The sequence below is a fragment of the Mobula birostris genome, chromosome 7 (genome assembly GCF_030028105.1).
Source record: "Mobula birostris isolate sMobBir1 chromosome 7, sMobBir1.hap1, whole genome shotgun sequence".
Lineage (NCBI taxonomy): Eukaryota > Metazoa > Chordata > Chondrichthyes > Myliobatiformes > Myliobatidae > Mobula > Mobula birostris.
The window spans coordinates 124,870,419-124,893,563 of NC_092376.1; the positions used below are offsets into that span (position 1 = coordinate 124,870,419).

At 39.1% G+C, this 23,145-nt stretch overlaps 1 protein-coding gene across 1 annotated transcript; it reads left to right on the plus strand.

The window, feature by feature from the left end:
* The first annotated feature begins 315 nt into the window (after positions 1-315).
* Positions 316-1,964, plus strand: msx2b (muscle segment homeobox 2b). The gene is made up of 2 exons (XM_072264426.1): positions 316-792; positions 1,418-1,964. The coding sequence occupies exons 1-2, from the start codon at positions 417-419 to the stop codon at positions 1,840-1,842; spliced, it is 801 nt and encodes a 266-aa protein (XP_072120527.1). The 5' UTR covers positions 316-416; the 3' UTR covers positions 1,843-1,964.
* Positions 1,965-23,145: the final 21,181 nt, after the last annotated feature.

Genomic DNA, 23,145 nt, shown 5'->3' on the forward strand with positions numbered 1-23,145 from the left:
GTTTTTAGAGGGGTTGTTTTTTTTGCACCCATATTTTTTTTCGGGGGATGGGTGGGGGAAAAGTGACGGCGGCTTTCCTTTTCACTTAATTAGCTTCATGTTTACAATGAGATTAGAGCCCCGCAGCTATCACTAACCCATCACAGCGAGTGGCCCATCTGATTAAAGACTAATTTATTTAAAACGATCATTTACTGCTACTGGCACTTTCAACAACCAATCCTGTTGGTAGCTTTGCAGCACCACCCGGCCAGACGTCGTTGATTGGCTGAAAGTTTCGCCCCCTTGTAAAGTTTTGCAACCTTTACTGCAGTTCCATGCCTCCCTGACCCTTTAGTTGTAGAAGTTGCTTAGTTTGGTAAAGGATCACTTTCTCCAGAGTTGTAACTTTTTTTTATGTCTTTTTATTGCTCGTCATGATGTCTTCGCCACAAGTCTTAACAATGAAGGATAGCAGCGCCTCTGACTCAGACATCCAAAGGGTTGCTGAAAGTGCTTTGAACGATCAAAAAGTCCAAGTGTCGAGTCTTCCCTTTAGTGTGGAAGCGCTGATGTCTGATCGGAAACCTCTCAGAGGTACCGTGCCTCCTACGGACGGAGCAGGCGGCAGCGCTTCGCAAAGGAATCCCTCCAAGTCAATGGCCAGGGATTCGCAGAATCCTGTAGAATCGTCCTGCTCACTGGAAGGTTTTATAAAGACTTACGACAGTTCGCCGGTGAAATCTGAAAACTGCAAGGAAGAAGATTGTGTTCCGTGGGGCAAAAATTCAAGTTACTCGCCGCCTCCAAATAGTAAGTTTGCTTCAGAATAATGTGTCTACGTGATCTGTGCCTGTGTAAATTTTATTTTCTAATGCAGGTTTGGGGGAACAAAAGTAAACCATTCATTGTTTAATTGAGCTGAGGTGGATTGTAATTCGGAATATAGAAAAACCTTTTTTTTTCCAATTCCAAAGTTTTAAATTTTTAACGGTGATCTTTTTGACTCCAGAGCTCGTAAACACTATATGTTTACTTGGGTTGCCGACTGTTCATGATACAGGCTTTGGCAGACCGTAAAACTTCGAACAATGTATGGGCAAGTTGATAGGCAAGAAAGAAATCGTTCACAATACTCCTAATGTCGGGAGTGCCTCTCAGAAGGCATACTTGAAGAAAAGTTGCTTTAACGCTAGATTTTTGGGACAGATGTCAGTCGTGTAAAATAAGTTTAGAATAAAATTTGCAACATAAGCAAGCAGTAGTTCAATCCCAACATAATTAGGTAAATATTCTTTATAGTGTTAAGATTAACGATATATTGTTTCGGTGCTGGAAAATAATCATTACTGTAAATGGCGTAAGTTAAATTGTTATCAGTTTATAAATTCCACTGTGGACATGAAATATTGATAAGTCATTCGTTCATTTTTACTAGGACATTTGAGCCCCACTTCTTGCACACTGAGAAAGCATAAAACCAACAGGAAACCCAGGACGCCCTTCACCACCTCTCAGCTCCTGGCTCTGGAGCGCAAATTCCGGCAGAAACAGTACCTGTCCATCGCGGAGAGAGCAGAGTTCTCCAGCTCCCTCAACCTCACAGAAACGCAGGTTAAAATCTGGTTTCAAAATCGCAGGGCCAAAGCAAAGAGACTGCAGGAAGCCGAACTGGAAAAGTTCAAAATGGCAGCGAAACCCATGTTACCCCCAGGGTTGAGTCTGAGTTTTCCAATGAATTCCCCAATGCACGGAGCTTCACTTTATGGACATACGTATCCTTTCCATAGACCTATGCTCCCAGTCCCACCTGTAGGACTTTATGCCACCCCTATCGGATACAGCATGTACCATTTATCTTGAGAACAAAATCAGTATAAAAGACTCAAAACTTCGAAATATATTTGAAACGATGCCAGCGCTTTTAACATTGTTTTGATTGCTATCCCTTTGAAAGGGATACTATGTACTATTTTATATATATATGGAGATTTATTATTTCTTATATTCATTATATTTGTGAATAAATTAAAGTAATTGTTGAATATTATACTGCACTGGTCCATCTAGTTTTCATTATTACGTTCCAGATACATGAACATTAAGTGCGCCTAAAACAAACACACACTGTGGAGACAACGTGCTTAAATTGGTATTTATGGAGAAGATTAACTGATATTATTCATGTTAAATTCACAGGATTAGACACAATTATTTCAAGGTAAATCTTTGAGTATTAAACATTTTGAAATCTTGTTATAAACACCTACTTGAAACAGGCTTTGATAGAAAAAGGGTTTATTTTCTATATTTAAGGATTCATACTTCCATTCCACTCTCCTGCCCACGAAGTGCTGACAAACCTTTTAAGTGCTGTTTTTCCCCTCCTGCAAAAACCAGGGAAGCTTTTTATATATTAGTTGGTGTCAATTTTAAGATAATGTAATTTCCCCTACTTGGCATCTATGTTTCAACATGATATAATGCAGGGTTTAGCATTTCAAAGTTCACTTGAATCAAATGCTGGTTGAAACTGACTAGATTAATGAACCAGATAGCCAACATAATGAAAACCTGATGAGGTGACATCTTGAATGTTACTTTCTAATGCACATGGTATACTTGAACTTAAAATTCTAACCTATATAATTTATTCAGGGACTAGTCTAGAAGGGAAAAAATGGTTTGTTGCTAGTCAGTGTAAACATGGAGCTCAACATCAGTTTGCATCTATTTCATTTCACATGTAATTTAACTTCTGGTGTTTAGCAGTAAATTGTGTATTTCGAAAGGTCAGACAATTCCAACTTCATTCAACCACAAGATGTTTCCCACACCCTACTAATACCATGTTTTTTATTCCCTTCAGTCTGCTAAGTCATCTCAGACAAATAAGATGATTTTCACCAGATTTTGTTTTCAACTATAGACATATTAAGCTTTTAGTTTGTACAAATACAATTGGTGCATCTCATCTTGGAAAGTGTGGGACTTGCTTTTCTTTGTTTAACTAGCCAATTTTATATCTTATGGGGACTATCAATACATTTTATACTGTGCATCAAAAGTTAAAAGAAATTCATAGCTAAATGACAGCCTTCTTCAAGTCAAAGCTCACTTCATTGCATAAATTTATTATATGGTTTCTACACAATGCACTTTGTCCATATATTGCACTATAAGCATTGCGCTTGTGTAGAAACCTACACAAGGACCTACACTGGCCTGAAGAAGGGTCTTGTCCTGAAATCTCCACTGCTTGACCTGAGTTCCACCAACATACCTACCTATTGTAAGGTTTTATTCATTTGGCCAAACGTGTTAAAATAGAAAGTAACTATTCAACACATGAACATTAAGAGTAGTTTTGAGAAAAAAAACACCTGAAAGGTATGTGTGAATGTAATAGTAGGTTTCAAAACTAACTTTGACTTGGGAATTATTAGCAATAAGATTGAAATCACTACAAAATTAAGCGTTATGATAATTAAGTACTCATATATTAAAAGCTCTTTACTAACTAATAAGAAGCAATGTTTTGCAAAATGAAGTAAACAACATCCAGTGCCATCTGTCAGTGGGGTTGATTACCTTTGAAGTCACACCTCATAATTTAGAAAATTGAGAAAATAATTTTATTTGCACTGGGAGCATGAAATTGCATGAGAAAAGGAATGCTATTATTTTATTCAAGTTGATTGCTTTGGCTCCACTCTGGCTGTAGCTGGGGGCAAAGTAGAGCACCATACAGACATACTTTATTAGGTTCCTGTAACTCTTGAAAGGCCTTTTTATACTTTGATTTTGTCTATTGCTTTAAAAGGGTTCTACTCTGTAATTACTGTGCAATATGAAAAGCATTATTTTAACTTTGCACTATTTCCACGGGCAGCATACCAATTAAGCATGTTTAATTACTGAGACCGGACAAACGCAAGGAAAGAGAATTCTGTTTTAAACCCAGTTTTCACGGGTGGGTGCACTAATTAATACAGTGTCTGCCACTCCTGTGGATTTTTAATATTAAAAGACGATAGGGCAGAAGGTATTTAGAGGCAAACTCCTGCCGAAGTTTTTTTTATATGATTTGGTTCATGCTGGTGGAACTCTCCAAGAGCCTTGTGTTTAAGCGTTTCTTTTGATGTAGCAGTTCTATTTAAGAATGTGTTCGCGGTTATCAATCACGCCAGCCGCCTCTTTAAAGACTGCCTTAATCTGATTTAATTGCTCATCTAGCGCCGGTCGCCCCTCAGGCTAGAGCCGCCTTGCTCAATTACACCCAAATGCCAAGCAATCAATAAATAAGTAATGACAACAAGTTTGAGGATTAGATAGCTCTGAACAGTCGAACTGGAAAAGATTACAAGAAAGAGGAGAAAAAAATCACGTCAGCGACACTCTCTATGATTAAACATACACCATACGGAGTGAGACGGTTGACAATCATTCCCGTTCTTTTGGTCTCTTCAGCCTGCATTGTCTTGTTTCTTTTTACAGTTACACTATCACAGACAGCACTATACAATAGTAAAACGCTCTTCCGTTTGTCCCACCTTAACTCTTTTGCGCGTAGTGGACCCCCAAATCAGGCATACAATTAGTTGGCAATCATTTACCGCAGCGCCAGGCATCTCTCCCTGAACCATACACTGCGCGGAAACATTAGTAAACACGTCGATTGCGGAGCCGATCCCCCACTCGGTGTAACATCTAAATTGATATGTTTCCTCTATATTGTCGAAATGAAACAAGCACTTCGATCTGATGAAATCGTATACTGTACACCTGGGTCAAGTGATGGGCACTTGTAATCGTTTTACTGCTTACCATCATTCTCCTCTGCAGAATCAACATTCAGATATTCCAGCCTAATGTACTTTATAGTTCGAATACAAACAACTCTCCAGCTGAGACGAACTCTTCTAGCAAAAACGAACTGATTTTATTAGAGTTCGACGTTTTCTTCTGCAAACGTCCTCGTTGTCTAGTATAATATAATGTTATGCTTAGAAATGTCATTCTGTATCAATTATGCCATGAAACCGTATACTTTCGTGATTTGTTTACTGTAAGGTCTGTTAATCAGTGCCTGATTGCTTAATTCATGAGACATTGCTTGAGAAATAATGATTGAATTATACTGATTTTGCAATGCAAATTTTGTATTGAGGGACCATGGCGCCGGATACCCTTCATGACATTTATAGGGAGTTACCTGCCCCGCAGAGATCGTTCTTAATTATTCTCATCACATTGCTTCCTACTTTATACATTTTTAATGATAAGAAAAATAACAGTAGACATGAAAAATGACAACAGACTGCATTCACACGAATACTACTGTCCAATGGTATTCTGCTGCGGTAGATTAATTAAAACGACGTAATATTACACTGGACACCGGAATGTAAGTTTAAACTTCATCCACATACACACTGACTCACATTGATGATAAATATTTCCAGGATCAGCATTTTCATAAAATTCTAACTTTCTGAAAAAAAGTAAGAGCTTAGCCAAAAAGCACTGTGTTCTTGGTCTGTTGCATCGCCTACTTCAGAACAGTATGTAATCGCTTTCAGAAAGAAACAGAGCAATTTTGAAACGTTGACGGACAGTAGAATATGCGCGTACTTTCTCGCTATCACCGTTGTGGGTTTTCAGATTATAAATTACAAATGTGTACAGCGACATCGAGATATTCGGATGCCTTTAGAGAACGGTGGGTATTTGTTTTTGCACCGGATCAAACAGATGGCGAGTTTTGATCGATCCCTACAGCGTTCGCCCTTTGCTTCAAACAGTTCGTCTATCCGAATGCTGCCGATTTCACTCTCTGATCCAAGTCCAAATTCCGAAACGAGGAAACGAAGACAGTATTCTTTTTTGTCGTCAACATCTCCACAACAGCATGAAGATTAAAACCAAATCACTGCTGCCGACTGCACACACGAAGCTGGAATACAGTTGCGTTTTGAAGTTGCCTTTTCATGTACCAAAATATTTAGCTTTTAATTTCAGGTCAGTTGACAATATTTTAAATTAACTTTAGTTGGAGATATCTGAATAAAGTCAGAACTAAAGTCTGCGACCACGGACTGTTAAAATAGCTGAAATATCTGCGAAAACGATAATCGTAAACATTCACTATATATAACCCAACGGGGCTTCTTTTGGACTGTTTTGGTAAATAGACTTTTATTTTTAAATTTCTTTTATTGTTGCACCCTGCTCAACTGTATTTCAAACATTGTTCACATACTTACAAACGTGAAAATATTTGTATAGTGTAAGCGATTTCAAAAATTAATTTAACAAAGTGGAAACAGGAACATTAACATTGTCCTTTTCCAACGCATTCCAATCAAATGATTCAAAAGTACTTTATAAATGCTAGTGTTATGCAACATACCTTTAATATGTAATTAATGGAACTATCTATTTCCATTTGGGCTATGCTAAAGGCAAAAATCAGTCTTTGCTGACGGAATGATAAACCGGTAGGGCTGTATTTCGGGAATCCACAGCTTAAACAAACTGTCCAGTGTAGTTTCAGTCTTAAATCAATCTAACCATTGATGTAAATAAAACACTATTAAATGCCCCTCACAGCATTGCTGTCGAGTGATTGCCCTTTTAAACCAGGTTGTACGTAGGTGTAGGTGTAATTGCCCTAATTAATTACCCAGAATAAATCATTCTAACTGCTGGTGGCACAATATAGAACAGTCTCCTTGCCAACTAAAGGAAATTAGCTCATTTTAATGGGACCAAATTGTTACATTAACATAGCCTCACGGCCGACCCGCGTTAATGTATAATTTTTGCAAAGCGATGAATGCCGCATGACGTAACAATACATGAAGCTGCAGTTTATGTTGGCAACAATAAGTAAACGCTACGCTTTAAGCTACTTGTAAATATTTCTTTAAATATATATTCTTTACAGTGTCTATACATAAAGCATCACTACATCGTACGTATACAACTTGTGGGGCACAGCTGTATCCAACACCAGGCAATGCTCAATCTCGCTGGAAACGACGAACGCGCTATTTAAATACAAATGGTTACTTTAGTAGACATAAACCTGTTTATTACTTCCATCTACCCAGTCATGGCTCTTGCACTTTATTTGGCTACCTGCACTGCACTCTCTCTCTCTGCAGCTGTAATACTTTATTTTTGGATTTTGTTTTCCTCTATAGTACTTCAATGTACCTAAGTATGGCAGATCTGTTTGGATGACACGCCAACAACAGCTTTTCACTGAATTTCGGTGTACGTGACAGTAACAAACCAATTACAATACCATAACATAAATAACATTTCTATTACTATCATTATTCAAAGAGTCTACCTTTGACTCCGTGGTGCACTTTATTAATAGCAAATTATCTCGCGGCGAAGAAATTTGATTTTTACGTCAAATTTAATCGTTAAAATTTAGAATTTTAAAAGTGGTAATTAAGATACTGCTGCGTTCGAAGTTACCTGGAAGTACTGTTCTCGGGCGGGCGCTAACGCTAACTTGAAATGCCTTCTTTACGCTGATTTTTATTCAGTCCCAACAACGTAAGTAGTCTTTTGATTTAAAGCCTTCAAAGCAGTGCTCTGTATTTGATCAGAACTGATTTTGTTACATCACCTCTTGAATATATAACTGCACGGATCTATGTCAAACGCATAGCCCAAACGGTTGCCTATACTTTTCCTGTCAACACGGTATCTGTTTAAGTACGGAGAGGGCTGTAAATAGTGTGCGCGTAGATCGTGATTTATTTCATTTTTATTGGATGAAATTCATTTTTTTCCCAGACACAACAAGCAAGATTAATAGTCCAAGCGGTGAAAATCAAATTGTGGACTAATTTTTGATATAATTCACTTGATTATTTTAAACCATCAAACTAGACTTGCCCTAGGTGATTATAAAACTGGCTGCGTAGATTTAGGCAGTACACCTAAATCAATTTGAGAATACGATTCTCTATATGTGCCAATGTGTCCCACGGTGCTACACTGTTGCTAAATTGCCATCGACGCAAGCTGCAGGTTTAATGGTGTATTTTAATAGACAACACCTAATTAACACCTTGGGAAAAGTTTTGCAAGGGAAGATCGAACCCTTTTTGAAACCATGTTTTCGGGGCAGAGAGAAACGAAGTTGCGGGGTGGCGTAGTCACGCGATGTTATTTCACTTAGTTTGGTTAATCCGAGTCGAACTTCACTTTAAGGGTCATACCAACAACGTGAAGAAGTCTTGCAACAGGCGCTTACGAAATTATTAAATTCGTCCCAAATATCTAAAACCAGATCAACGATTTTTACCAAAACTTTGATGACTTATATGCCAGTGTGAAACGGTCATGCATACTGAAAGTGAAAGTATGACTTGGGGAGTAGGCGCACATTCTGCGCAATACGTTACTTAAGCCTGAATCTCTATGTTTTGGAACCAGAAAATGCGGGCGAAGAAGACACCGATCTTAACTTCAGCAGTTCCGGCAATCAATTCTATTGAAATAGTACTCCTAGATCAGTCGACGCGAGGTTCGAGGGGTTAATAGGACAATTTCAACACCAAACGCTAAATCATTTTAAATGGTCTATCACAAAACTTATCTAACTTAATACAATACAGCTACTCATTTGAGTTTTCTATCGATTAAAACGTTTCTGCTGTCGTAAATTATTGGCTTCGAAAAGAATTTTAATCGTAATTTTGACCAGAGATCCTCAATTAATCCTGAAAGTTCTTACATCGCTGTGTGAATATAAATACAGCCGCCACCGTTACAAATAACTGCGCATTTGATTTCTACCTGCCGTTGCCAACATTAAAATCGCAGTAGCTGGCAAATCTCAGTAAAGTATTCCAAACCCAAGTATCTAAAAGGAGGATTCACCTCATATTTTAGGAGGTGAACCTATTCGACTTTGAATCAACATTTTTAAACAATGGCGTTTGCCACATACCCGACCCCCTCCCCGTTCCAAAATATTGGCTGAAACTATCAGTTGAAAGAGACGAAGCCTAACCGGTGTGAATATACGTTTACACGTGCTTTTCCACGTGCTGCGTGATTTGGGTTACAAGTGTTACAGTTTATAACAAATTAATTCCACGACTAGAGTGAAAAGTTCTTTAAAAATGTTGCTCAAATAGTTTTAGGCTATTATTTCATAACTAGATTCGGAAAGGGACTCAATAGTTGACGGAACTTCTGGACCGGACAGCAAGCAACCGGATAACACAAGTTTCACTTAGATTATGTTGTTACGTTACGATATGGACTGAACTCGAACAACATGCTTCCTTAAGCATTTATAGATTTTGCCTGATTGAAACATATATATATTTTAAATGCAATTAATCTACTACAATATAAAGGGAAACATTGAGCTACGGGTTTACCTTATGTTATTTAGCTACTGAACGAATAATGTTAATATAAATAAATTATTCATTTTTGAGTGTGGCCTTGGCGGATATCATAATGAAAATTTGAGACAAGAATTTAATAGGAACTTGACAATAATTAGTTTGTATTTTCAAAATTTCAATCATCAAATATATATTTTTTAAATCATTTACGTTACTTTAAAACTATTCGTCCAAAATCCCTCATCAACTTCCAGAATTGAACACATTTTGGCGACTTTGAGTACCTCGGTACAGAAAGAACCAATCAGTGGTGAGTTTGCTGATGGATTGGGCAGCTCATTTACGCGGGTCTTTCCGAATTCCCAGTCCCATTCAATATTGCAAAGTCGCTTGCCGCACCCCATAGTCATGTTTTGACCTCGTGACATTACATTGAAAGAAACTATGAACTTGGATTCCAATTGCTCAAAAGCAAGTTGAAGGCGCATTCGCTGTATAGTCGCAGTTTGAAGCAAGCCGTTCGGCTTTGTGGGGTGCTGATCTGTCAGTGTAAATGCATTCTCAATCCGAAATCAGGATACCAACGAAGAGGAATTGGCCATGTTATGAGAAGAGTCTCAATGAATTGGGTTTCGGAACTCCGACTTTGATGTCCAGTTAATTCAAGTTTAACGTAGTCACTAACTAAAGCCATTTATTTGCCCGGCCAACTCACTGTTAGAATATGAACTCACATTGTAATATAGCATGCTATCTGCATCGCAAAGTGAAGTCCTTCTAGGTGAAGGTGAACTAGAGGAAGGAGCTAGGATAGGAATGATTATCGGTGTCGATTTTGCGGTAGCACAGAAACTCGGGTTACCGATATTCCACCACTGTAGAAAGACAAACGTGACATGCAGTGGAAACCCCGGTAATCCTATACATGCTCTCCCACCCTCCCCCATCTTCCCGAAGTTGCATAAACTTTTACTACATTATTTCCATATCGAGGTTTATTATTCTCATTTAGATCAACGTAATTACAAATATTAAATACGTTAAGCTTCTCTAAGAATAAATATTGAAGATTAAGCATTTGCAAAGACCTTGTAATCAAAGCTATCGACAGAATCTCTAAAAAATATTAGACGTTTAGCCGTGTATTAAAGCTGGTTATAGAGAAGTTTTTGAGCATATGAAGGCTCTGGAAAGCAAACGTGTCTATGCACAACCATAAACTATAAAGCCCATCATAATCATAAGAGTAGAATAGACGACGCCAGTTTGATAGGGATGGAAGTCAACATAATCACATCGCCCACACTACTCCCAGTTATATGTCGGAATGATGTTAACTTGGGAAGCCAGTCCCTTTACGATCATTTGTCTGATATTTTGTTTTCCCTTATTAATCAGTTCTGGAACCACAGAGTGGAAATGATGGTTTAAAGAGCGTGATGAAAGTGTATTTTGTTTTATGGGTGTGAGGCGGCCAGTTTGAGTTATTTGTTTTTACTTCAACGCTGTCATCACTTACAAAATACATCACTCTGGGATCGCAAACTTTCTGGAAATTAATGGGTTCTAAAAAGCGTCCTCTTGTGGTACGGTTCCGTTTGTGCGTTGTGTCTATCAACTATCGTTCCACCGATCAGCAGTGTATACAAACGCGTTTTGCTCAAATATATTCAAGTACAGTATCTGGGAAATACAACTTGTCTTTCTGCGTACACTAGAATTCAATAAAGAGGTGTTGGTGTAATAATGGGATATCGCACTGAAACATTTACAGATGTTGTTTTAAATAAACAACTATATATAAAAATGTTAACGCACTCGCCTAATTTGCGGTAAGAGGTAGGTTAATTGGCTACAGTAAATTACCCACAATGCAGGTGGATGACAGAAGAAGAAGATAACAAGAATGTGTTAATAAGCGCGTGGGAGATAATAGTCTACAAGGAAATACATAGAGGACTGCATTTAATCTATGTTGCAAGCGAGTATGTGGAAATAATTGGTGCACTTCTTCAATTCAATGAATCCTTTCCCGAAGTGCAAATAAAAAAGATTGAAGGGTAGTTAAATTGTGTATTTCACAACTTCTAGATGCCCATAAGGGATAACATCAATTAAGCACTCTTACATTGTGGACACTGTTGTTTGGGAGGCTCACCAGATAACCCTGCTGTTTTTACCTGTTTGAATGGTATGGGACTTATACTTCCACTCAAGAAAACACACGATCTTTGTTTAATGGCTACGTCCAACAATACAGCAGTAAGAAGACAATCAGCCAGGACTTTGGTAATCCATTCTCTGGATTCAGTGGAGAAGGCACTACCTAATGAAGTTCAAAGTTAAAAGTAAATTTATTATCAAACTACATACTGTATATGTCACCAGATACAACCCAAAGATTCGTTTTCTTATAGGTATTAACAGTAAATACAAGAAACACATTAGAATCAATGAAAGACTGCACTCGACAGGATGGACAAACAACTAATGTGCAAAAGACAACAACTGGAAAACAAAAAGAAAGAATAAATTAATAACGTTGTTCATCCGTCGTTGTCGTCGATGAAGACCTCGACATCATTATGATGGTGTCGAGACCAGCGCATGATTTGGATTTAGGTGAGGGAGAGTTGTGCAGCGTCAGCCTCACTCTCTCTTCCCAATTCCCAGCTGGATCCAGCGGCAAGACAGAGTTGAGACGGCTGGAGATGGGACTAGGCGCAGTGGATGACCAGGACATCTTCTGTGTCTTGTTCTGCTCTACAAGTTCCACTACGCTTGCAGAGATCACCTTCTTGACCGTTGGACCTTCCATTGGTCTCGTCCGCTCAATCCGCCGGAGTCTGTCTTCACATGCTGGGATAGACAACTCCCTATCTCACCGAGGGTTTGAGACCCGTCAGCTACCCTCACCTGGTTTAGCGGGCTTGTCGAAGCCGTTGCCCGGGGTGTGGCCGCTGTCGCATGCAAACAGCTACGGGGAGCCACAGGTGAGAGCTGAGTGCCAGGTGGGGACCAAAGGTGGACAAACCGCCCTGAAATGGACGCGACATGCTCCCCCACCAGAGGTGCTACCCCTCCCTGACACCCCATACACCCATATTATTAATAATAATAATACATAATAGCATTAAACAATCAGGGCTACACAATAATACCTATGTAAATCTTCAGAAAGCCACAATACTAAACACCACTAGAATAGTCTGAAAGTTCCTAGCATTTGGCAAATGAGTGTGCTTGGCTATGCCCATACCTCAGGTTTTACTAGCTTGAGCTGAGAAAACAAATAATAATAATAAATTTTAAAAAAGCAATAAATATCAAGAACATGAGCTGAAGATTCCTTGAAAGTGAATCCATAAGTTGCGGGAACAGCCAGGTCAGTGATGGGGTGAGTGAAGTTGAGTGAAGTTATTCCCTTTGACTCAAGAGCACAACTGTACCCCACCTGATTTAATAACTAAATGGGACTTTGTATTATTTCTAAGTTATCAGATACCCCTCAATATTGTATTGAATTTCATATGATGGTGTTTCTTTGAGACTAACTGCATTGTCTTAACAACTAAGCAGAAAGATGGCAGCGCTGAATTCCAGGCTAGCTGGTAATGCCTGTGTGACAAATCTTTAACTGGTAAAGATCTAGCAAAAAATATGCTTACTACAATTCTGATCTGATTCTTTTGTCAGTATATTTATTCTAAATGATATTGTTCTCAACTCCACAGTTAAAGCATCATTTTTTCCATATTGACCTGAGAGCAAGTGTAGGGTTAGGCTTCATGGTTGCATCTGTATTTTTTTTTGTTTAACAATTAAGGCTTATTCACGTATATAACTTACATTTATTGTACCATGGAATATTTTTCATTTCAAATTTAATCATTTCCAAATGCACCTTTGATTTTGAAGCTATGCTGTGTTACCCTGATGAGTTAGCTTGGTTTTGAAGAGAAGCCTGTTTTTCTTTAGTTTTTAAGTCAGTCATGACCATTCTGAATGCTCTGCAATTTAATATATTTGGCATCACCATATTGATATCAATCAGTTACAGCTGAAAAAACTTCAGGTGCCAAGTTTGCTATTACATCCAAAATGGATATCACCTTGTCTTCTTCCATTAAAGCAAAATCACAGCACATTTTGTAACATATTCACAATATTTTTAATGGAATGTTCCTTCACCTTTCTGTTCTAAATGTGAGAGATATATACCATCAACCATGTAGCTTTGTCTGTAAATATTAAGACATAGTACGAGGGGTGATTGATAAGTTCGTGGCCTAAGGTAGAAGGAGTCAATTTCAGAAAACCTAGCACATTTATTTTTCAACATAGTCCCCTCCTACATTTACACACTTAGCCCAGCGGTTGTGGAGCATACGGATCTTGGATCTCCAGAAAGTGTCCACAGATGGGCGATTGATAAGTTCGTGGCCTAAGGTAGAAGGAAATCAGTTATACAGCTCTTGTTACATGCACATGCAGGTCAACTCTTTGAGGGATTATGCAGAAAATTTGAAGTTAATAACTCATCTCCTTCTACCTTAGGCTACAAACTTATCAATCACCCCTGATGAGTTATTAACTGCTGAGTTATTAACTTCAAACTTTCTGCATAATCACTCAAAAAGTTGAACTGCATGTGCATGTAAAGCGAGCTGTATAACTCATCTCTGTCTCCCCAGGTCATGAATTTATCAATCACCCCTGCTGTGGGCACTTTCTGGAGGTCCAAGATCCGTATGCTCCACGACCGCTGGACTAAGTGTGTAAATGTAGGAGGGGACCACGTTGAAAAATAAATGAGCTAGGTTTTCTAAAATTGACTCCTTCTACCCTAGGCCACGAACTTATCAATCACACCTCATATTATTAGCATTAGATTTATCTCCTTCTCTTCTGTAGGTCTGGATTCCTGGCAAGTGTGCAACTTATGGATGCCATCCAGAATCAGGTTTAATATCACTGGCATATGTAGTGAATTTTTTTGTTTTGCAGCAGCAGTACATTACAATACATAACAATGAAAACTATAAATTACAATAAGTATATATCAAAAAAGAGAACGTTAAATTAAATAAGTCGTGCAAAGAGAGGAAAAAATATTGAGGTAGCGTTCATGGGTTCATTGTCCACTCAGAAATACGATAGGTGGATGGATAAAAACTGGTTCTGAAATGTTGAGTGTGTGTCTTCAGGCGCCTATACCTTCTCCTTAATGGTAGCACTGAGAAGGGGCATGTCCTGGGTGTTGGGTGTCCTTAATGTCGGATGCCACCTTTTGGAGGCATTGCCTTTTGAAGGTGTCCTGGGTACTGGGGAGGCTAGTGCCTATAATGGAGCAAGCAGGGTTTACAACTTTCTGCAGCTTTTTTTCATCCTCTGTAGTGGCCCCTCCATACCAGATGGTGATGCAACTAGTTATAATGCTCTCCACTGTGTATCTGTAGAAATTTGTGAGTGTTATTGGTGACATATCAATTATCTTCAAATTCCAAATGAATAAAGCTGTTGTTATGCTTTCTTTGTAATTGCATCAATATGCTGGGCCCAGGATAGACCCTCAAAGATGCTGACACCCAGGAACTTGAAACTGTGTACCCTTTCCACTTCTGATCCCTTGTTGAGGACTGCTGTGTGTTCCCTCAACTTCCCCTTCCTGAAGCCCATAATCAATTCCTTGGTCTTACTGGCCTTTGGTGCAAGGTTGTTGCTGTGATACCACTTTACCAGCTGATCTATTTTGCTCTTGTAGGCCTTCTTGTCACCATCTGGAATTCTGCTAACATTAGTTGTGTCATTGGTAAATTTATAGATAGTATATCATCTGTGCCTAGCCACATAATTGTGGGTGTAGAGTGGGTAGAGCAGTGGGTTAAGCATGCATTCTTGAGTTGTGCCATTGTTGATTGTCAGTGAGGTAGAGATGTTATTTCTGATCCACACAGACTGTGGTCTACTAATGAGGAAGTCAGGGATCCAGTTGCAGTGGGAGGTACTGAGGCCTACTTTTTTGAGCTTTTTGATTAGAACTGAGGGTATAATTGTGCTGAACACTGAGTTGTGATCAATAAGCAGTAGCCTGAGGTAGGTCCAGGTGATCTAAAGCTGAGTGGAGAGTCAATGAGATTACATCGACTGTAGACCTATTGTGATAATAGGTAAATTGCAATGGGTCCAGGGTTTTGATTAGGCAGAAGTTAATTCCAGCCATGACCGACCTCCATCTTCCAGTATCTCACTCAGGTAACTACTCATTATTTGTGAAACTAACCACTCTGTGCCAGTAAGATATTCTGTATGGAGTTTATTGTAACCAAGTGAAATTGTCCTCTTAAATGTGCTCATTTGGTTACAATCTTGAATCAGAAGAATGTGGGTTCAAGTCCACTCTGAACACTTGAGGACAAAGGTGCAAAAGGAATTTCTAGCACAGAGGAAATCTGTATTGTCTGAGATGATGTCTTTCAGCATCCAAATAATCTCACAGCAGCTCTCAAAACTGAGTTGGAAAACTATCCAAAGTTTCACAGTCAGCATCAAAACATTGATCAACTTCATCTAAAAAGCAAATTATTTGGTCATTTTCACAATGTTCTTGTAATGAAGCAATAATTTGAGATGTTGATTTTCAAACAACTTTTTCCTTAAGTGGGTAAAGTGTTCGCGGTCTTACGATTGGCACTGTCAGTGAATGTATTCATCATCAATGTCAGCCTTTGCTGAGAAGTTATTCCCTAAAACAAGGGAAGTAATAAACTCAAGAGATTTTGCTGATGCTGGAAATCCAGAGTAACACACAACAAAATGCTGAAGGAACTCAGCAGGTCAGACACCATCTGTGGAGAGGAATAAACAGTCAATGTTTCAGGCCAAGACCCTTCGTCATGATTGTTGAAGGATCTTGACCCAAAATGTTTACTATTCCTCTACATAGATGCTAGCTGACCTGTTGAGTTTCTCTGGAAGTTTGTGTGTATTAAATGGGAAGGGGTGCCTATTTTCCAGGACTTCACCCTAAACCTTTATTATTGGGAATTGATGTCCAGTAGCGCAGGTTGGCAGAGGACCTTCACTTTGAAGATGTCTTAAAGCTTCTTCTCTTGAATCCTTCACTATGACTTGAATTTCAGCCTTCAATCACACTGCTTTCATCAAAAATTAGGGTGACCTTTATTCTGATGTGAAAATGAGATGTATTGAACAGTTTCCTATTTAGCTTGTGGATTAGTTCCATTTCCAGCAGGAAGCTTATTGGAGATGTAGTCCAGAACTGCAGTGAAGAAGACATAACATGAGACTGAAGACATGGCCTTGTTTGACACTAGTCTGCACTGAGACTGGATCTGTTATGTAGTTTCGGTTAGGACGATGACTGCTGAAGAAAGCAAAATGGAGATGAATTTTTGCAGGCAGACATACCTGAACATAGGCCCCCTCAAATTATGGAGTCAAAGTCTTTGCTGAGTTGAATGAGGCCACATGTAGTAGTTGGTGCTGCTCGGTTCATTTCTCTTAGAGGCCAAAATCTCACAGCAAGTGGTAGTTATCTCCGGACTCCTCGCTGCCTAAAATGTTAAGCTACTTGTAGCTCTAGAAAGTTACCACAAACACTGCCTCTGCAAAGCCTTTCAAATCCACTGGCAGGAAAAATAAACCAACATCAGTTTCGTCTTTCAGGCCAATATCTTTAACATCTTCAGTTGGCTCCATGGGACAGAAGCACATTATTTACATTCCTGATAACATTCAATTCTGAGCACTGTAGCAGTGGAAGTATGCCAGGGGTTGGTGCACCTGGAATGCACAGAAGCTCTATGGAAATAGTGGAAGGTATACACCATCTCCCAATTTACATTCAGCCCCATCCTACCACCGCCTCGTTCCCTCACAAGCTGGTATCTCCCCCGCCCCATTTGTGCTCCACATTATAACCCACAGAACTGGAAGGACCAGGTAAGGAGGCAAGAAGAATAACACTTCAAAAGTATTCCATTATCTGTAAAGTGCTTTGGAATATCATCATGCCATGAAAGGCGTTTTACAAGGTGCTATATACTTGACATCACTGCACTGAGATCATCTGCTTTCTATTAGGAACAAAGCTCAGTGAAAAAATCAGATGTTATCCCTAAAAGAATGAGCTAATCCAAAAAGAATCATGACCCTTTAAGTTAAATATTACATAGCTATCTTCTTTATGTATGAAATAAGAGGTATTGGGAGCATTTAAGAAGTGTTACGAAGTATTGGGAGCATTTAAAGATAAGTTAAAAGCATTGATGAAGCCACTGTTAACAGTGCTCTATATTCTGCCTCAATGCCTACATAAGGCCATGAGAAATAGGAGTAGAATTAGGCCATTCAGCCCATTGAGTCTGTTCCACTGTTTTATCATGGCTGATTTACTTACCCTTTCAATCCATTCTCCTGGCTTCTCCCCATAACTCCTGATGTCCTTACACACTTCTTCTGTTTCAAATATTTGCTCAGTTTTCCCTAATAAGCATAGATACAGTATGCATTGTCAACGCCTGCTCCTGCAGGCACCTTCCAGTCTCCACCCAAATATAGGAATCACCTGCCACTCATTTCAGACTCATCACCTGCAGCCTATTGAACCCCAGTTCTCATCCACAGTCCACGTTCAGTCATCCTACCAGCTGGCCTCAGCCTCTTGCTTCTCGTTGTCTGTGGAGTTTAGTTTCTGTTCTCTTTTGGTTTGTGGCCCCTCTTGGCTTGTTATTTTGCTGTCTAGTATTAGAGTTATCATTACTGCTGAATCGTCCCCATGACTCTGCTTTAAGGTCAACTCTTCTCTACATTTACTGACATCTGTGTCACAATTATTCCCTGTAGTAAATCCATCTATCTAAATTACTTAAAATAAATTTGAAATAAAGTACCATGGTGAAAATATAAGGCAGCATCTATCATGGGGAGTAATTGTGCAATAGTAAATTTATCATAGGATAATAAGAACTGAAGTCCTTTTGTCATTTTAGACAATAAGGTAATTCAAATAAGATTAAATTGTTTAACTTGTGGGAAATTGGGGCTGCTTATTGACAGCATTAGTATCTTTTAAATAAGAAAGATACTTCTGTTATGTTTTCAGTTACTCATTTAGCATTTTCTGTGATATGTAAGTAGAATGCGTTAGTTATATCATTGCAGAAAATTAGGTTAGTTGTGTTATTATTCTGCAAGTTCAATTCATGACGCGTAAAACAATGGGGGAATAACTTAGAGCTTCTATTACAAGACAGTTGTAACTTGGAAAAAATGTAAAATAAAGTCAAATGAATTTCAAATCATCCATCATTTACCAATGAAGTATCTTCCAGGTTCTGTCAAAGCACTTGAGTTTATGATGGGAACAATTAAGCCAAAAGGGAAAGGTGTAAGGATCAGCTCTGTTATTTTTGTGACATTACACAGTTAAAGATAAGTTAAATAGTGGCACTGTGTGGCAAGAGTTGGTGGAAACAGTAATGTCCATATATAACTGCAACCTTCTCATCCTTTTCATCTTCACTTTAAAGTTGAGCAGAAAAGTGTTAATATCTACACCAGGGGTTCATATAATGGAATTGCAAAGTGTTGTGTCAGATATGTAAATCAAAATCACAATCATTACACTTAAAACAAATAAACTGGCTGGAAAGGAAAGTAAAATGGCAAGGGGAGGACAGAAAATGCTGAATACAGTTCTGCCCTGAGGCTTCCATGATTTTTGCACTCTAACATCTTGGAATTTCTTCTACAGCATCTAATAAGTCTATTTAGGTATTCCAACAAGGTTAGAAGCAACTTGAGAGAAATAAACCTAGCAGTTAGAATGACCATAGTACATGAATTATTGCAATAAAGTGGTTACTTTTCTGTGAACCTGACAGAAAAGCTGTCACTTCTCCTTTGTATCAGAGCTCAGTCAACACACTGTATTAATAAATGTGTTAAAATGCTTGTAGGCAAGCAAAAATATCTGCAGTCAGTTTCCAAATTAAAGAACTTTGCCCCCTGCATAAAGAACTGCACAATATACTGTCCTATGGGAAAGATAAAAGAAAAAAAAATAAACTGCTTGTTTTCAGTGCAATAGTGCAAAATGTAATTTGTAAAATAACATGAGGTGAAAATGTATTTTATTGCTCTTTGAGAAATATAAAAGCTGGACACACATTCCTTACCATGTGCTGGAATAGTACATGCTCCTTCTGAGTCGGCCTCCAACCACAACATACCATCATCACAATTAACAGCTCCTTGATTAAAACAGTCTTGACGTAAATTTGGTTTGTAAAGTACCTCAGCTGGGAAGTCACAGAATATCACGTGTGTATTACTCAAGAAGGTTCCTCCCAACAGTGAGGTTGAGAGTTAATTCAGATATGTGTTTAATATTTGCTTTATTTGAAAAAATTATGTGATGCCACATCCTGGACAAAAATATTAAAGTCATAGAAAGTATTAAGTTGATGTGAATTGCTTATGATGATAAATGTTAGCCTTATCTTGAATAAGGGATTGTATCACAGCTTGACAAGAAAACAAAAACGCACCATGCAAAATTCCAGAGGAGCTCACCAGGTCAAGCAGCATCTATGAAAGTTGACGCTTCAGACCTGACTCCTTAAGCTGCCCCATAGATGATGCCTGACCTGCTGAATCCCTTCAGCATTTTGTGCATGTTTCCCTGGAATTTCAGCATCTGCAGAGTCTTTTCTGCTTTGCAAATAACACAAAGCACTGTTCATTCAAAGATATGTTTGACATCGACATCATTGCTGAATTCTGTATGGGCAAGGTGGATTATTGGAATTTGTTACCAAATTTACCGTAAGTTATTAATGCTTAACAAGACATGAATACCTCATGAACTAATTCCACTTCAATTTTCTAGGCAGTTTGTTCTCTCCATGGAGAGCTTTGCCATGAGTTTAATGAAACTAATGTATTTGGCCACTAATTGACAATTAAACTCAACATGGGAAATTTGGTCTGATAACTGATCGCATTGGTATACAGTATTTTAAAATAAGAATTATATTCCTAAAATATCAAACAATTTTTCTTTTGCAGAAGTGGAACATTGAAGCTCTGAGTCTTTTTCCTGAATGTACTAAGTCATTGCTAGAGATAGTCAAAAGACTTGCGAATACCTTTTTTTCCTTTACTTCCATACATACCTTTCTTGTCTTTTACTCTCACTTTTAATCCTCTATATATTTGTATGTTTATTTTTTGTTGTACCTGATTTGACTCTAATTCACTCTTCTTGGCGCCCCTCTGTTGGTTGGGGTTGACCATGGATGTCGCATCCCAGTTGTCTACATGATACGCAAGCCAGGGCAGTATGATATGCAGATCAAGTGGTTGCCCATGTAGCGGGCTCCCCCTCTCCACGCAGCTGATCAATCCAAAGGAATAGCAGAGACCGATACAGTTCAGCACCAGCAGTGTCACAGGAGTTGCCAGTCAGCATTGAACTCAATGTGGGACTTGTCTCATGGACTCCAACTCCGATATTTCCTCGGGGTTTACCCCCAAACTCTTCCCATGAGTGGGTGTAGCCACAAGGCAGCAGAAGTTTGAGATCAGAGTTTTCCTTCTAGATGAGCTACCAACCACGGCTGACAAACCCCATCTGCCCGAAGTGACTGGTTTTAAAGCACCATTAACCTGCCTTTGCCTTTCTCTTGTCAGTAGAAAAGGTTCCACCAGGCTTAGTAGCTAAACCTCACATGAAAGCCAGGAGCTGGACTTGGGTTTCAGAGGCTATTTGAGGTGCATAATATCACCCACCACCAGCCTCCTCGCCCGGGCTATAGCAACCTTAAGGAACTCTTATATACTCCCTCTGTTGTTCTGTTTCTTTTAAAGACTGTAAATTCCATGGATTGAAGGGGTGGCTTCCTCGTCCACAAATAAAACAAAGTATTATCGGTTCTTACTTGTTCTCATTCTATAGTTTGCTCTGCATTGTAATAGTCACAGTAAACCAGTGATATTTGGTGAGCCAATCCGTGATTCATGCAGGGGGCATTATGCAAGAGGTCCCAGCATGTTGAACACAATGGAATTGGCATGTTTTGCAATTTGCTCAGTTTGCAAAGTGAAGAAGCTCAGGTTGTGCATCATGGGCCAAAGGGTAGGGTTTATGTTTAGAGGAGGCCAGGCAGAAGTGAAGGGCAGAGTCGGAGCATCATTCGCAGATGAACTTCAGGATCCTGCTGATGGGGGTAACAGCACTGAAGTGGGAAATGAAAGACTCAGTGTTATGACCAGTTGCTAGACAGGTATTAGTTTGTGACCTCAGTGACGGGGGGCTCGAAGTAGACCCAGACCAAAGGGGAAGAAGAGAAACTAAAGTGAACCCACCTCAGCTGAGACCTCATCAGGCAGCTCTCCTTCTAACTGTACTAAAGCAGGATTTGGAAATATTGAGAAATTCAATTTTGCCTGCATAATTTCTGGGCACTGCACATGGTGTCAAAGTGTGCTTAACAGGCCATTTGATGTCACTGCCCATCTAAAAACCTATTTGATATACAGACTCCCTGGAACCAATTTCTGTATATTAAATACATAAACAGGTCTTTGCTAGTACTAATTTGAAAATTTTGATATGAATAATGTATATGTTATTAGTTGTTATAGTTAGACAATTTTATCTGAAAATATGCCACACAGACCTTTAGCCCCTAGATTCTAGCCATAATTCAATAGTTTGCTCAGACATCTGACATTAGCTTGCTGCCAGACAGAGTACAGAGTCTCCAATGTGCTTGTGAGCAATAGGAAGAACAATCAGGCTTCCTATTATTGATGATTACGAATAAACTCTGCTGAAATATGACCTTAAAAGTCCTCTTAATCCTTTGATCTCGTCTAAAGCCACACCACTAATAATAACACTTTCAGAAAATAATCAGAAACAAGTAAGGCCTCTGGACCTATTTAATTCATCCATGAAGATCCAATACATCTTCCCACAATTCCCTTGAGAAACTAAATTAGTTATTTAGAGATACAGCATGGTACTACTACTACTACTACTATTACATTGACTCAGGCCTAGGGGGCTGGCTTCGGGCACAATGACGAACTCTCCATTTCTCCCTCTCCCTCATCAGTGTGTTCAGTTCCTCTACATTAGTCGCGCCGCTGTCTTCTAGGAGCGTATTGACCATAGTCTTGGGAGGGCGCCCAGGGTTCATCCTCCCATGCTTGGGCTCCAATATGATGACTAGGCTGGCAGGTAGCTCGGGGTGGCATAGACAGTGCCCCGCTAGTTGCAGTCTTCTCGCCTCGATTTTAGTGGTGAACATTGGTAGGTCGTCATAGAGCTCGAGGTTCGTCATGTGCTGTTGCCAATTCACGTCAAGAGCCATCTGGAGCATTCGTGTATAGCAACCATCTAGAGACTATCGCATAGTCTTGGTGAGTGTCCACGTCTCGCATCCGTACATGAGAATGGACGCTACGACTGCTATGAAGATCCTCTTTTTAAGCCCTCTGGTCAGGTTCAACTTCCAGATTTCCTTCATGTCGTTCATAGCCCTCCACGTCAGCGCCTTCCGTATCTTTATGTCCTTCTACGAACTCATCATTCTTGACCGGAGGTACTTGTAGTCAAAGACTTTCTTAATGGTATAATTTTTTACGGTCTTGAGAGTACCTTCGTCGCAGTTAAACGCCATGTACTCTGTCTTTTTAGTGTTTAGGTGAAGTCCAACTTTATTGCTCTCAATTTCCACTTTTG

What these genes read in the sequence shown, in the direction of transcription:
- msx2b (XM_072264426.1), top strand. Translation starts at nt 417, where the DNA reads ATGATGTCTTCGCCACAAGTCTTAACAATGAAGGATAGCAGCGCCTCT. An exon ending in TTACTCGCCGCCTCCAAATA is followed by an intron (nt 793 to 1,417) that starts GTAAGTTTGCTT and finishes CATTTTTACTAG; the next exon opens with GACATTTGAGCCCCACTTCT.